Raw genomic sequence first — 14582 nt, 5'->3', positions numbered from 1 at the left:
ATTTGTATTTTAAATTTACCTTTTATTTCACAGAAACAACAAAAAACAGGAAATAAATTTAAATAAACTATTAGACTACAAGGTGACTTAAATGTTTGGTGTGTTTTTTGGGAATATTTTTTACCGCATTTTCAACTTCTTCTAAAAACGTTTTCGAATTATGAATAGTGGTTCCACCAAGAATTATATTTATCCCCTGATAAGTTGCGTTTAATGTAAAAACAGAATATGATTCTTCATAAGTAGTTCCGCCAATCATAAACACGAAAATGTCTTGAACGCGTCCATTAAAATGTTGATTACCAATGGATGTATTGGGATATAAGTCTTCGTTTAGCCTTCCTTTTATAAGTTCTTCCACAGTTTCATGCAGAAGTGGTTTATGTTGAGTATAAACATTATCAACACCGCTCAGACCTTTAAAAAAACGTTTTGTTATCTTGACGGCGCTTTCCACGTTGAAAAGATCATTTTCGCATGCATGTGACCCAGCATATTCCAATACATTTAATATACTGTTTAGTAAAAAATTAGAAATGCCTCTTTTCTTTAACAGTTTTATTAAAGCGGGAACTTCGTTGCCGGCATGATTACGATACTTTAAGGCATATAACATTACCAATTTTGTTGCATCAGAATCTCGCACGTTTTTTTCATTTACCAATTTTCGAATGCTTTGCAGTTGAGACGAATGATCGTTTTGCGATGCTATTTCCTGTTCGATTTCTGAAACTTGAAGCAGATCATGTTTGGCAACTATTGAAGAAAGTTCTCCTATTACAGTGACGTGTTTTGCAACGTTACCGGAGAGTTTTTTAAACTGGGGATAATTTTCTACGAATGCTTTCATATCTGCTATACTTTCTACTTTTTGGTGACTTTTAGCTTTTGCTTGAAAATGCTCCATTAATTCTTTGATATTTTGGCCAATTTCACCGAAATTTAAAAATATATTTTTTGCATAAAAGGAGTCTTGGTCTGCTGATAAAACCACTTCTGAAAGCTCTTTGGATACTCCAGGAATGTTGGATAGATTAACTCGGTTGTTATTTATAGTCAAAAGTTCATGAACCATAGCTTGGTATGTCCATTGATTAAGTAGAGGAGTCACCGGGTCATCCCTTCTGTCCAGTATTAATAAAACAGGATAACTATTTTGACCAAAAGCAAACAATGAGGATTCTTTATTAATGAGTTCATCTAATTTTTGTGCTAGTTCTTTACAAAACTTTGACTTTCTTTGGTAACGAATCAAAGGTGTTTTTTTCAGTGAAAGTAGCACTGCAGATAAACTTTGCACTGTTCTTATCAGAAAGTGTGACGGAAATGATAATCCATCTATGCATTTAAACAGGCCCACAGAAAATAAATGAGGATTCACAGCTAGATAATCCATATATAATTCTTGAACTTCCTTTACAACTTCCTGTTCATCACTTTCAGCAAGTATCTTAATATCTGCCTTTGCTACAATATTAGTAAAATAAATGTAATATGATCCATATCTTGGGTTCCTCAATTCCTTGGACAATAAGTCAACATTTTGTGGAGTTGGTCTTAATAACACTATGCATTTCAAATAATTCAGCCCCACGTTTGAATTAGCGTTAATATTGTCAATTCGTTCTAATAAATAAACTTCTTTTTGCTGAATTTCTGATTTACCACAAACCATACTGATTGTGCTTGTGGTATCTTTGTCCATTAAAAGAATTTTCATCCCCGGCTCATTTTCATCGGTCATTTTTGTTACATACGCCTTAACCGCCGCAATTACGTTCATCTTCAACGATAGTTAAAAATTTAAATGTTAATATTTAAATAATAAGCAAAATACTAACCTTTATTTTACCTAAAGCCAGTACAGTATTATGACTAATTCTAAGGATAAATACGAAGATGCACCTTCGTGCTCTTTTTTAATATTCTTTTTGAATTACTGCAGCTGTTTGTTTTTACATATTTTTCAGTAAAAATGAAAACAGGAAAGAAAAGTATATATTATATTATAATACACCTACTGTACCAACTTGTTTTTATAATCCTTGAATCCTACTGAATCCTACAGACAAGTTGCATACATTCCAACCGTTGGATGGCAGGTTTCAATTAATGGAACCTACTATTCAACCTATCGACGTTTACAAATGGACATGCCTTAACGGTCAGAATTGTGGTACAACAAAAGAAAGAGATGGAACGAAGTTTCGGACAATATCCATCTCTCTCCCGATAGTGCGTAAGCGTGTCATGAAAGAGATAGCACTAGTCCAAAACCATACGCCATCTCCCTCACTTTTCGAACCATGAAATTATCACAACGACATACGGCTAAGGCACGTCCATTAATATACGTCTATGATTCAACCCACTGTATATCTCTTATCTATGGCGTATCTGATCGTATCTAAGTGTGTAATGATTGTAATACATTTGTATACATAGAGAATGAACTGAGTAATACCTTTATGAAATTGACTTCTCTAGAAAGCGAAAAACGGCCATACGGCCAATATTTGTCTGTTTCCCTCTTTCTTTACCTCATTATTCCGCTCTTGAAGGGCTGTAATGTTAACCCATGGGCGTACCCAGTGGGGTGGGGGGACAGGGGAGGGGAGCTGTCCCCCCCTTGAAATCTCGCAGAAAATGTATGAACTCACCTAATGTAATTGGGGTCATATATATTAACTTTTGAATAAATTTACTTTTATTTATTTAACTACCTATAAAGCAGAGTCATTTACGGCTGTTTGCCCTACACACTGCACTACATATTCTATATATATCTATATTAGTGTAAGTATCTATAGAACTATAGAAATTTCAAAAAGTTGAAACCAGTTAAACTCCTATAATTCGAAAGTGAGTAGCGGTCATTGTCAGTCTTTGTTAAAAACATAAGAAGAAGGCGTATGTACACTGATAATGTAAAAGTGTAAACTTTCTAATCTGCTTTGTAGGTGCAACCAAGAAAATATAAGAGGATGTAAGTAATTTTTACATGTATTGTTGTAATTTAGTATGGTTAGGATTATACTTATACTTGTTATAACATCTATGGTTATAACCTATTTTAAGTCTATTTCTTAAAATATATAATTTCTATTACTTACGCTTGATGCATATTTGACTTAAAAAACAATTTTGTTTTCATAATGGCTGCAGATAAAGGTTGCGATATTAATTCTCTGAATATTCAAAACGTAAATATCGATAATTATAGACAATTGGTTCAATTATATCTCAATTTACATATTTACCAAGCAGCACTGTTTTGGGCAGATAAAGTTGTTGCTCTAACAAATGGAAACCCCAAAGATGTTTACTGCTTGGCGCAGTGCATGTACATGTTGAAGGAATATCATCGTGCGGCCCATTTGTTACGATCTCGTAATTTGGAAAAGAAGTTTGTGTTGTGCAATTACTTAACTGTGAAGTGTCTTATGGAGGCCCATGATTTAAATGAAGCGTTGAAAGTTTTGAACATGTTAGACGTAGACGTTTTACTTCAAAACACCAGTGTCGCTGCTTCTTTGGAATCAAGTTTATTTGATAACACCCCTAAACATAAAATCCAATCTTCAGTTTTGTTACTTAAAGGTCAAATTCTTGAAGCTATGGATAATCGTTCTTTAGCAGTTGAATGTTACAAACAAGCCCTACATTGTGATGTTTATTCTTATGAGGCATTCAATGCCCTCATTAAACATCATATGCTTACAGCATCAGAAGAAGAGAAGCTGCTTAATTCACTTGATGGAGCAATATCAGAACAATGTGACCCTTTGGAGAAACAAGTTCTGTTGACTTTATATAAAAGCAAATTAAAAAAATATCACACACCCTCACCTAAGATTATCAGAGATATTAGTTTATCTTGTGGAACAACAAAAATGGATTCTAAATCTCTTTTATCTAAAAATGAAAACCCCGACACTTCTATTTCTGAAAATGGAACTGGCAAGGATGTAAAAGTAAATAAATGGTTGCTTCAGGTACAAGAGAGTATAGACATGGCAGTGTCTGAGGCAGAAAGGCTATATTATAATTGTGAATATCAGAATTGTAGTAAGCTGTCTGAAAAAATTTTAAAACAAGATCCTTATCACAATGAATGCCTTCCCATATACATTTCCTGTCAAGTGGAGCTTAAGCATAGCAATAAGTTATTTACATTAGCTCATACTTTAGTTGACCTCTATCCATCTTTGGCAATTGCATGGTTTGCTGTGGGATGCTATTACTATACTATAGGCAAGAGCGATTTGGCTAGGAGATTTTTGTCGAAAGCCACTACTTTGGATAGACTTTATGGTCCTGCATGGTTAGCATTTGGTCATTCGTTTGCAACAGAAAATGAACATGATCAAGCAATGGCTGCATATTTTAAAGCTTCACAGTTGATGAAAGGTTGTCATTTGCCATTGCTTTACATAGGTTTAGAATGTGGTATCACCAATAATAATAGACTGGCAGAAGAGTTCTTTCAACAGGCTCAAGCTATTGCTCCATACGATCCGTTTGTAATGCACGAAATGGGAGTCATTGCTTTTCATAATAACGAATACACAAAAGCAGAGCAATATTTTAAAAATGCTCTCTGCAAAACGCAAAGCGTAAACGGATCAATTTTACCAGCACAATGGGAACCATTATTAAATAATTTGGGACACACATACAGAAAGCTACGAAGATACGAAGAAGCTTTAGAATATCATCATAAAGCATTAACATTGTCTCCTTTGTCCGCAAGTACCTTTTCTGCTATTGCTTATGTTAATGCTTTAATGGGCAAAACAGAGGATGCCGTTCATTGGTTTCATAAAGCCCTCGGACTTCGGATGGACGACACGTTTAGTACCACAATGTTGAGTTACTTAATAGAACATTTATCTGAGGAACAGGCCCCGTATCCTGGTGCCCCTAATTTCATTCCTAATTTTTCTGCAACGGTGGCAAAAGAAGCAGGATCAGAAAATTGCATTATGATTGAAGAGGAAATGGTTGCCGTGCCCGAAATCAGCGAACAGGAACAATTGACTGATATGAGTTTAGAAATTGATATGTCTTCAAATAATCAAACATGATAATTGTTTATTGGAGTTCACACAACAAATAAAACACATTTTTGAATTTTCAGTATACATTTTATTGCAAATAAATACAAATTTGATTAGTATTTACAGAACAAATCTGGAGTTAATATTAAAAACAACATATAGATACGTGGTTTCAAATTAAAAAAAAAATATTAATATGATCGACAAATAAGGGGCCGTTTATGAAATCCGTCACTCAAAATTTCGCCTTCCTGATCTTCGAACTCTCGTCATGTTTTCTGCAACCCTCTAACAAATATTACGTCGCAAAAGCTAAACTTTCCCAAGTAAACGATTCGTTACGATTGATAATAGTATAATAAAATGAGAAAATAGAATAAAAAACCCAAGAACTAAAATAAAATTGATTAACTGCGAACGTCATGTTTCTTTAGAGTCCTCCCCCCTACCTCTTTGTCCATACTCGTCAAGCTAAGCAACATTCCCCCCTCCCTGTTTGCGAACGTATTCTATGAACGGCCTCTAGGAGATACATGTACAAATTACCTGGGATAGTGATTACAGTTTCAATAAAGAACGACCATCATTTAATTTATTCCGCAAAAACACGAAAAAACAATGATGACGTTATTCAAATCCATAATTAATGAAAAATAACATACAAAATATTAAAACATTTTGAACTGTACAACAATGAGTAACACGTAATTTACTTTATCATTTACGTATTAATTTTAGTTTTTTGCTAATACAGAAGTCCGCGGTATTTAGCACGTTCTTTTACACATTAACAATAGTATTTAAAGTCTCTGATGCAGAGAAACTTGCTGAGCACTTGTTGTGCTTAAATAAAGTAACTATTTTGCGACATTTTCTTTTCCAATTGAAGAAGAGCAAACTGTCGGGCAATAATTATAAAAGAAAAAGGACGGAAAATATTATTAATAAAATTTATATTGGAGAAAAAGGTCATTACTTTTTTAAATCATATTTTTGTCAGCTTTAACGTCACAATTATTAAAATGAGTCTTCAGATACGATATTAGGTGTAAGCTTTTCAGTGAATAATTTATGAAAGAAGGGAATTTTATAATGAAACTAAAAATTTTTTCGAGAAACGCATATTAAATAGTTTTGCAAAACTGGGAAAAAAACTCGATTCAAACTGAAATTTCGTAGTTCATGTCATAGACGCTCGTGCGATCCGGAGTAGTTGACCTAACGACGTTCACATGTTGTCCACCGCTGACCGTATTTGAGGCTACATTTAAGTCGACCGAATCAGACATTTCGAGTGCGCGCACGAACGACATCGGTCTACGGACCGCAGTCGCCACATTTTGTCCGGTACTATTTCCACTTACGCCCTGCACGGCTTTCCTATGAATTTGAGGACTCTGCGGCGGATAAACGGGGATTCCACCCCTCACTGCGGGATGATACGCCCTAGAGTGCTGTTGCTGTTGCTGCTGCTGCTGTTGTTGTTGTTGTGTAGGACTAGTCGGATTGGATCGGTAAAACTCATGATTTTGTATTACACTCTGTCCATTAGTATATCCTGGCGACATGTCCTTCCACATGTAAATTCCTCGTTGAGGTGAGTTGGCTAATTCCCTTATGTTGTCAACAGTATTGTTAGCACGAGGATAGGATAGCTGTGATTCTTGACGGACCAGCTCGCCCTCTGACATAAATCTACGCTGCGGACTTCCTCCATAAGTCGTTTGATGATGTTGCTGTTGTTGCTGCTGATGGTTCGATTGATACGACGAGAAGTCGCAATGCTGCTGTTGAATGATGTGGCTCGTAGGATTACCGCCGCTCACGCTGATGAAATCGGGTCTGCGAGGCTGCGTGGGAGTGCTGGGGTTAGATCTGTGAAGAGGAGCAAGCGACTACTGACGTTCTAGCGACAACGTGAAACAGGACACACAACAAAATTTAAATAAAAACAAGCGAAAGCCATAACGCATCGATCATGTCCACCTAAAAAGACAAAGCGATTGAGAACCACCTTCACATTCCACAACTTCCTGTCTCTGTATACCATTCCTAAACTACTGTTACATGATGTAATTCGCAGTAATGCATCCGCTAAAAATAATAGCCAAGTTTTTTGTTAATGCAAATTAACAAAAACAGTAACAATTATTTAACAAGTTCACACACTATCGATATTACTGTTAAAGCATTCCAAATATCGTATGTAATTAAATACCTTCGTACGGGACTAGATGACAGAGCAAGTGGGGTGGGAACACCGAGAGCTTTGATGCGTTGCTGCATCGTTGGGGAGGGACGTTGGCTGGCGATTGTTTCAGGAGTAGCCCCGCGCATTCCGTCAAATCCTCGGGGACGCGGATGAGGACTACAGCGTGGATAATGTCGTGGGTGTCTCGGCGATTCCGTCCCATCCATCGATGATTGCGGTAGAAAAAAATTACTCTTGGAACCGTGTCGTTGGAGGGGAGGTGTAGGTTCGCAGTCTTGGGACTGGGACGCCGACGGTTCCATGTCCGGATCGGAACCGTCTCGTCCAGGTGATAACTGTAGTTAGTTAACAGTTTTTATCGTGTAATGTAATTTGTGAATTGTTAACTATTTTTATTTTAATTGGGTACTAAATATTAAACAAGCATATTACCTTGTTATAGGCATTGGAATTGGCACTTCGAATCCCGTTACTGTTGTCCATGTAAGTTTTTACTTGATTATCATTTGTTATGGTGGCTATGGGGCCATGGGAACAGTGCTTTCGTTTAACAATGAATTTATTCGGTCGAATTAGACTAAAGAAGATGGGAATGAGATATTTATATAAAGCCACACTATAACTTAATTACCTAGGATATTGAGGTCCACACTGGCTGTAACAACAGTTATCCCAACAACCTCTTGAAAATGGATTGTGGCCCCCTTTGAATTTGCCGGTGACTTGTTCATTTGTTGTTCTGCCTCTTGATACCAACACCATGTGAAAGCCAGTTAAACCAAAAATAGGAATTGCTAAAATTGTAACTATTACTATCAACACCATACTATTTTAATTATGTTAAGGAAGCAATAATCTCATCATTAGATTATAATTTTATATTATTAAACATCAAGTAAAGGATACGCAACAATTGGCTGTACTTCTGAAAGTCTATCCTTATTTTGGAGAACAAATATTAAGCTTAATGTAAAAATGCTTATCATGTGTAGACTTAGTGATATTAGAAAGAAAAAGAAAAATCTGTAGTTTCTCCTTCCTATGCAATTATTAACCCATGGACAGTGATGATCGAAAGTCTATTAAATGTGAAATAATGAAATTAGACGGAATAATTGAGTTATTTTTACTTAGATACGTTTCTTACCTCTATACAATGATTACACACGCTACAATGTGAACATCGAGGTGGTCGATAAAATTTACAAGTTACACACCATTTCATACGCACAGTTATTCCATTAATATCTACATTTTTATATAAAGGTGCCCTAAAATCGTCTTCACGGTCCTCATCTGGTGGAGCTAAAATTTCACATCATATTTTCAAATTTTCTATACTTTCGTACACTTTAATATGCACCTTTCGGAATCACTCCTGGGTCCATAAACGTCGCCAAAGTAAAATTTGCAAGAACAAAGAATGTGATCACACCTTGATATGCTGGTACCCATGGGTATCGAAATATATAATACTGAGCTCTACAAATTGTTGCGGTATGTCAATATTTGGGTAATTTGTAGCCGAATAACTTACGGAAAATAGAAGAAAAGTGTTGTAGCACCTAAAAGCAAGGTCCAGGCAAACGCAGCGGGTATATATCTTGTTTTTACATCGCACTTTGGCATAGTGCTGTGTAAATTAGAAGCTTTAAAATCGACATAAATCCGAGGTTTTCCTTAAGTCAACGTCATGATGTCTGTACTTTTTCTAAACCACATTTTTATCTAAAATTATCTAGTTAAAATTGTCAGAAATGAATTTTTACTGCTGTATATGTCATACAAACGTCACTTAATCTTATTAATGGTTCCATCCATAGATTACAGAAATATACTGTCAGTCGTGTCCATAGATAATGTCAACGTCGCCTCATCAGTGTCTACAAACTCAGTTCATAACCAATTGAGTAATGTAGAAATGTCTAAAGTAACGTTATCACTAGAAACTACGATTACTAATCGTAAATAAGATAATTTATTATAAAAAGTGAAAATATTCTTTATTTTGTTTGTAGTGGAATATTTCTTCAGAATATTTTGAATCATTTTTTTGTAATTATTTTTGTTGATAAAAATCTGAGTGTAAAGAAAAGGGAACTTAAAACGATGACCTTTTAATCGCATAATCTCTTAAAATTATCTTTGCATTATATATTATAAAACTTTTGCAGATAAATCCTCCCTTTAAGCTTGCAAATACATATTTGTTCGTACGTATCTAATCGGAAAAGGGAAATGTGTTTTATTTAGCGCTTTATTCACTGTCGACCTGAAAACCACTTGATGACTCGTTTATTGAGACAATAACTTTTAAGTGCAAGACATGAGAATTAGGACAACTGTTGCTTAAAACTAATCCCCAAGTGTAAGAAAAACGCCTATAACTCGTCCTAAGTGAAAAACGACCCGTATAAAACGCTTGCGGCGTCTCAATTAATTCTAAAAACATTAAAGAGACAACGAGTACGTGAACTTTTACTTGTCTGTCTTTAATTTATTTAATTTGCTTTAAACGTATAACGCAACTGAGTTATCACGTGAATGAGGTTTTATATAATAATTTGTTTGATGTGTTCGATGTTTAGTGACTTGTGTATGCTTGTTTTTAATATAAAAACCGCGGCTGTGCGCACCATTGGCTTATCTTTCATCAAGCATGCAGTGCTTTGAATACTTGAAGGCGTACGTCTTGGTTTCGTTGTTGTTTTCTTGTATTTATTCTGCACCAACAGGTGGTCATCTTGAAAAAGTGAGTCTTTTTTCCCTTAATTCTTTTTGTGTTTAATATAAGACGTTACGACTAGGAATTGAGCGTTTTTTTGTAATTGTTTAATTTTCAGATAATCGAAGCAATGGCCCGAGTGCCGCAGTGGCATTGTATGAGATATCGAAAATTTGAACTTATTAAAAGATGTAGATTTAATAAAGTTGGAGTGAGAAGAAAATTATGATTTAGTTCATAGTTATGTAGATTAGGTACTCTAATAATTGTGCTGTGCTATATCCAGCATTTCTGTTATTATTTTGTAATTTATTTTTCGTTATTTTTTATTTATTCTTATAATCTGTGTTATAATTTCATTTTGAACTCCAATAGATATTGTTATTTGCCTTATGTGCATTTAAAAAGGAATCGAACAAAACTTCTTTCTGAAAAAACATATTTTAATTATTCAGTGACGGTTTATTAAAATTTCACAGTATTAGGACCGCAGGTAATTTTCAATGTTGAAAATAATGTAAAAATCGGAACAGCTGTAGACAGTCTTTAAATAAATTTTGTGAAACTCTACCAAGTATTTTTATTTTTCAATTTAATATTATTTATATTTTGGTGCACTTAATCAACTACACGTTTTACAAAATATTTCTTATATCACACAATTGATGAAAAGTGCTCTATTATAAAAATAACATCTACGTAATCTACAATTACAATTGTGTTATAAAGCTAACATTTTGCTTATACATACGTAAAAGAAAAAAAAAAAGAAAATCGAATTTCGAATGTAATTAATGATAGGTATAGGGGTACGTTATTCGGAATTGGTAAAAATGAATAAAAATGGTAATAAACATAGAGTTAACCAATGTAAAACAAATAAACATCATGTAAGTGCATGTTAGATAGGTATTGATTTATTGAATAAAACATGAAATTTCTTAACTTTTTGTTTTGTGTTGTTGCTTTACAACTAGAAGTAACTGTTCCATCATTCTGTGCGTATTGGAAACGGCTTGTTTTAATTCGTTCACTTGTGCGCTTAGATTTTCTATTTGGTCCGCATTTCGATCCAGCATGTTCTGCATACTGTTGCAATTATTGGAATGTTCTACAATGTCGCTGTTCTCGTCCGAATTGTTGTTTATCCATTTTTTCGAAACGAACGACGTTGCGTTGTTTCCAGGGGATATGGTATGACCATGTTGTTTTCTTTTCTTGGCTATTTCGTAAGCCGCCATCAGTATATCGTTGGGTAATCTTTTTTCTCTTGGATTTAAAGGTTTAACGTTCAGAACGACTCTGTAAGCTTTCGGAGAGACCAGTGCTGTCCAGTGCAACAAATTTAACAAATACTTCGGTAAATAGTCGTTGAACAAGGCCAGTTCTATGTATGAAATAAGTTTCGTTTGCCTGACTAATTTGGATAGGCCTGCCGTTTTTTGTAAACCTCTTATATCATGGACAGCAATGCCTACAAGTAAATTCATTAAGATCACCGTAACAAAGAGAAGAAATAAAACGAATGTTATTTGGGCGCTTATTTCTAATAGAAACGGCGAATCTTCGTCGTCAACCAACAATCCCAGTTCTATTTCTCCGGTCATCATAACTAAAACCGTGATGAGACCTATGAATGGATTAGCGAAGAAGGACGAATCCGGAAAAATTACGCAAAAACTTATCCCGAATCCTATAAGTAGACATGAATAGGCCAAAAGAAGTTTAGCGAATTCACCGAGAACTCTGGTATACATGGCGATGTAAGAACCGAAAATTGGCAGTTGACCTATCATTAACATTAAATTGGTCCAGCCCAAGAGTACCGCGAAGGCACCGATATGGTTTTGCCACATATATGTGCGTCCCGTGTAAACGAAAGAAATTACGAAAACACTAACGATTACGAACCATTCGATTATGTTTTCGGGATACGATAAATACTGCTTCAAACTAGGATAGCCGGCCAAACCGTACATTTTTCTTAATATTTCGCACGCGGTTATTCCTACCAGAACGAACCACTGCATTTCGATTACGAAAGGATTGCTTCGTAACATGTGTCCCATCATCGATTTTTTCTCGCATAGTTCGATAGGATCTGGATCGGTGTCGTTCATATTTTTACCATGGTTGTAACAGTTATGAGCCAAAGCGGTTAGGACGTACAAGGACAGTCCGAGGACGAAAATAAAACAAAAGAACATCCTCGCAATGTAATATTTGCGGATTTTTTCCCATTTCAAGTATAAGAATGCGGAACACAGAGGATGTAGAAGTATTTCTTTTTGCCCTTCGTCAACGAACGTGTTCAGGAAGCTGATTTCCCTCGGGTAGCAGTGCTGAAGGATGCACCTGAAGTCTAGTCTCATCTCCACCTCTCGGTTGGGCGATTCGGCGTGATGATGTAAAGTTATGGCGGAATCCAGCTTTTGACTTATCATGGCCAAGGATGCGGGTGTTTTCCTGGTCATAATACCAAGTGCGGTCATGCCAAATTTGGATTTCATCGTAACGTCGGCTCCGTGGTATATCAAAACCTCAACGCATTGGGACAGTTCGTTCAGAGCTGCTACGTGTAGAGGGGTGTAACCATATTGATCTTTAACGTTCACGTCTGCACCCCAGGCAACCAGGACTTCGATGGTGTCATGTGATTTGGCATTTTTTCCGACTGCTGCATGAAGCGGAGTTCTCTTGTCGAAATCCGCGATGTTAGGGTTTGCATTACCTTTGCGAAGAAGTAATTCGACAGCATCCAACGATTGAGCCCTGGCGGCTAAATGAAGAGCCGTTTGCCCCCTGTGATTTCTCAAATTGGCATCGGCCCCTTTACCCAACAGCATTTCAATACATTCCACATAACCCCCTTCGGCCGCAAGATGAAGCGCAGTCATATCCCTCCCTTTGGCTCGGGCATTTATATTTATCCCTTTTATTTCGAGCATTATGCCGAGACACTGTGCATGTCCCAAATCTGCTGCCAAATGAATGGGGGACATCCCTGAATGTTCCACTTGTCCCACGTCAGCACCTTCGGCCGTAAAAAGTCGTACACACCCTATGGCATTCGCGCGTACGGCACAATGCAAGACACTTTCGTGACTCATGTTTGGATTGGCGGTAAGGGCGCTAAGTCTGGCGCCATTATTTAGAAGGATCATAGCAGTTTCCGAACTATCACCGAAAGCAGCGCAATGCAAAGGCGTGTAACACTTAAAGCAAGCGTTTACATCTGCCCCTTTGGTTATTAGGAACTGGGTGCTAGCTATACACCCACTGAAGGAGGCCAAATGCAAGGGTCCTAGTCCTTGACTTGGTTCGAAGTAGTTCAGTTGAGCCCCCAATGCCAAAAAGCCGTCCAATAGGTCCCATCGCTTCAAAAATGCGCTCCAAAGAAAGCAAATGTTTATTTCGAACTTGGTGGCTCCTTGAAAGAACTGTGGCAAATTTTCTTGAATGACTTTTTTATTTTCGATATCGTCGAAATAATGGGTTCGTCCTGACGAAGTTTTTAAGTGATCTAGAAGATTAAGTCGAATGGTTTCGTAACATATTTGGACGGTCAGTTCGGTCGTGGCGAATTCTTCAAAACTTTCGTACAAATTTGGGGCATGGTCTGAAGGAGGCGATGGACCACATTCCATATATTCAAAGTCATTGGAAGCAAACTCTTCTTCCAGAACATCTTCCACGTTGTTTTTGTGATGGTCGTGTTTCCAACGGGACCGTCCCGTGTAGATGGGCGTTCTGTAAAGCGGAAAACTTTCCGCCTCCTCAGCATTGTGCATACTTACAGAACGTGATAAGATCTTTTGAGAATTAGAATTTGAAGTACCACGAAAACCCATGTTCTCCATGATGGCTAATGGTTCCACGTAACTTTGCTTTTTATCTGAAAATTAAAAACAATCGTGTACATGACAAGACAGTTACTTGTTGTATGTAATCGCAAACGTCGCCAGCTCACTTAACGGCAAGTCAATTAGGCACGACTTAACTGAATTAGATTGGTAGATAGGTACTTTTTTAAATTTAAAATGGTTAATGAATTTGATTTATATTTTAATTGGTGAAATGTTATTTTATATGGGAGTAAAATTTGATTATCCACAATCAATTTGTTCTCGATATTTATTTTATTATGGTAAATTTATTATTAAGAAAATACTTTAAGAGACTCACCTTTATAGTAGCATATCAGTCTCTAGAAGCTGACGATGGTTTGTGCCAGTTTGATGATGTGTCTTATTTTTTCTAAATTATTCACAGATTGCCTCGGTTCACAACGTCCTTGTACCGTACAATTAACGATATAAAATTATTCTATGTCGTATCATTTGAAGTCAAAGTATGTACGTTTCAACGCCATTTCGAATTTTGAAAAATTTTGATCGACGAACATATTCACGAAATTATTTTGCGCTTTAATAACTAAATTAGACGCAGTCGTCATAAAACAATATCGAAGTATTCTTAATTCTGTGTACAAGGATTTAATAGCTTATCTCTATTATGAATAAAGTAAATTGTTAAATTGCTTTGTGGAGATGTCTTGAACTTTTTGCAACGGAGAGGGGACAAC

The 14582-nt window shown here is 36.1% G+C and overlaps 4 protein-coding genes across 5 annotated transcripts; 1 reads left to right on the top strand and 3 right to left on the bottom strand.

The window, feature by feature from the left end:
• Positions 1-3: 3 nt before the first annotated feature.
• On the bottom strand, positions 4-2196 carry LOC108743380 (vacuolar protein sorting-associated protein 45). Of its 2 annotated transcripts, none has more exons than XM_025977049.1 (2): positions 1853-2196; positions 4-1783 (listed from the first exon to the last, which is right to left on the bottom strand). In XM_025977049.1, exon 2 carries the CDS (start codon positions 1781-1783, stop codon positions 71-73), a length of 1713 nt encoding a protein of 570 aa, XP_025832834.1. In that variant the 5' UTR covers positions 1853-2196; the 3' UTR covers positions 4-70. The 2 variants fall into 2 exon arrangements, with proteins under 2 accessions (XP_025832834.1, XP_025832833.1); XM_025977048.1 differs by having other exon boundaries at positions 1842-2195.
• Positions 2197-3068: 872 nt separating this feature from the next.
• Positions 3069-5139, top strand: LOC108743383 (cell division cycle protein 16 homolog). The gene has a single exon (XM_018478944.2). The coding sequence runs from the start codon at positions 3156-3158 to the stop codon at positions 5085-5087; it is 1932 nt and encodes a 643-aa protein (XP_018334446.1). The 5' UTR covers positions 3069-3155; the 3' UTR covers positions 5088-5139.
• On the bottom strand, positions 5126-9203 carry LOC108743384 (palmitoyltransferase ZDHHC5). The gene is made up of 8 exons (XM_018478945.1): positions 8810-9203; positions 8636-8754; positions 8420-8577; positions 8179-8351; positions 7904-8098; positions 7705-7849; positions 7279-7607; positions 5126-6935 (listed from the first exon to the last, which is right to left on the bottom strand). Exons 1-8 carry the CDS (start codon positions 8899-8901, stop codon positions 6221-6223), a joined length of 1926 nt encoding a protein of 641 aa, XP_018334447.1. The 5' UTR covers positions 8902-9203; the 3' UTR covers positions 5126-6220.
• Positions 9204-10562: 1359 nt separating this feature from the next.
• LOC112905167 (transient receptor potential channel pyrexia-like) lies at positions 10563-14566 on the bottom strand. The gene is made up of 2 exons (XM_025977047.1): positions 14183-14566; positions 10563-13892 (listed from the first exon to the last, which is right to left on the bottom strand). The coding sequence occupies exon 2, from the start codon at positions 13855-13857 to the stop codon at positions 10939-10941; it is 2919 nt and encodes a 972-aa protein (XP_025832832.1). The 5' UTR covers positions 13858-13892; positions 14183-14566; the 3' UTR covers positions 10563-10938.
• Between the last annotated feature and the right edge of the window lie 16 nt (positions 14567-14582).

This window comes from Agrilus planipennis, unplaced genomic scaffold, assembly GCF_000699045.2.
Source record: "Agrilus planipennis isolate EAB-ADULT unplaced genomic scaffold, Apla_2.0 scaffold405, whole genome shotgun sequence".
Classification (NCBI taxonomy): domain Eukaryota; kingdom Metazoa; phylum Arthropoda; class Insecta; order Coleoptera; family Buprestidae; genus Agrilus; species Agrilus planipennis.
Note: the sequence above shows the minus strand (reverse complement) of the source record. Positions and strands in the feature narration are given on the sequence as shown.

Excerpts from the sequence above, each read along its gene's own strand:
- LOC108743380 (XM_025977049.1), bottom strand. The coding sequence starts at position 1,783 with ATGAACGTAATTGCGGCGGTTAAGGCGTATGTAACAAAAATGACCGAT.
- LOC108743383 (XM_018478944.2), top strand. The coding sequence starts at position 3,156 with ATGGCTGCAGATAAAGGTTGCGATATTAATTCTCTGAATATTCAAAAC.
- LOC108743384 (XM_018478945.1), bottom strand. The coding sequence starts at position 8,901 with ATGCCAAAGTGCGATGTAAAAACAAGATATATACCCGCTGCGTTTGCC. Across the intron at positions 8,352-8,419 it reads TGTGTAATCATTGTATAGAG|ACTTTCGATCATCACTGTCC; the intron begins GTAAGAAACGTA and ends CACATTTAATAG. Across the intron at positions 8,099-8,178 it reads GAAGTACAGCCAATTGTTGC|TATGGTGTTGATAGTAATAG; the intron begins GTATCCTTTACT and ends TAATTAAAATAG.
- LOC112905167 (XM_025977047.1), bottom strand. The coding sequence starts at position 13,857 with ATGGAGAACATGGGTTTTCGTGGTACTTCAAATTCTAATTCTCAAAAG.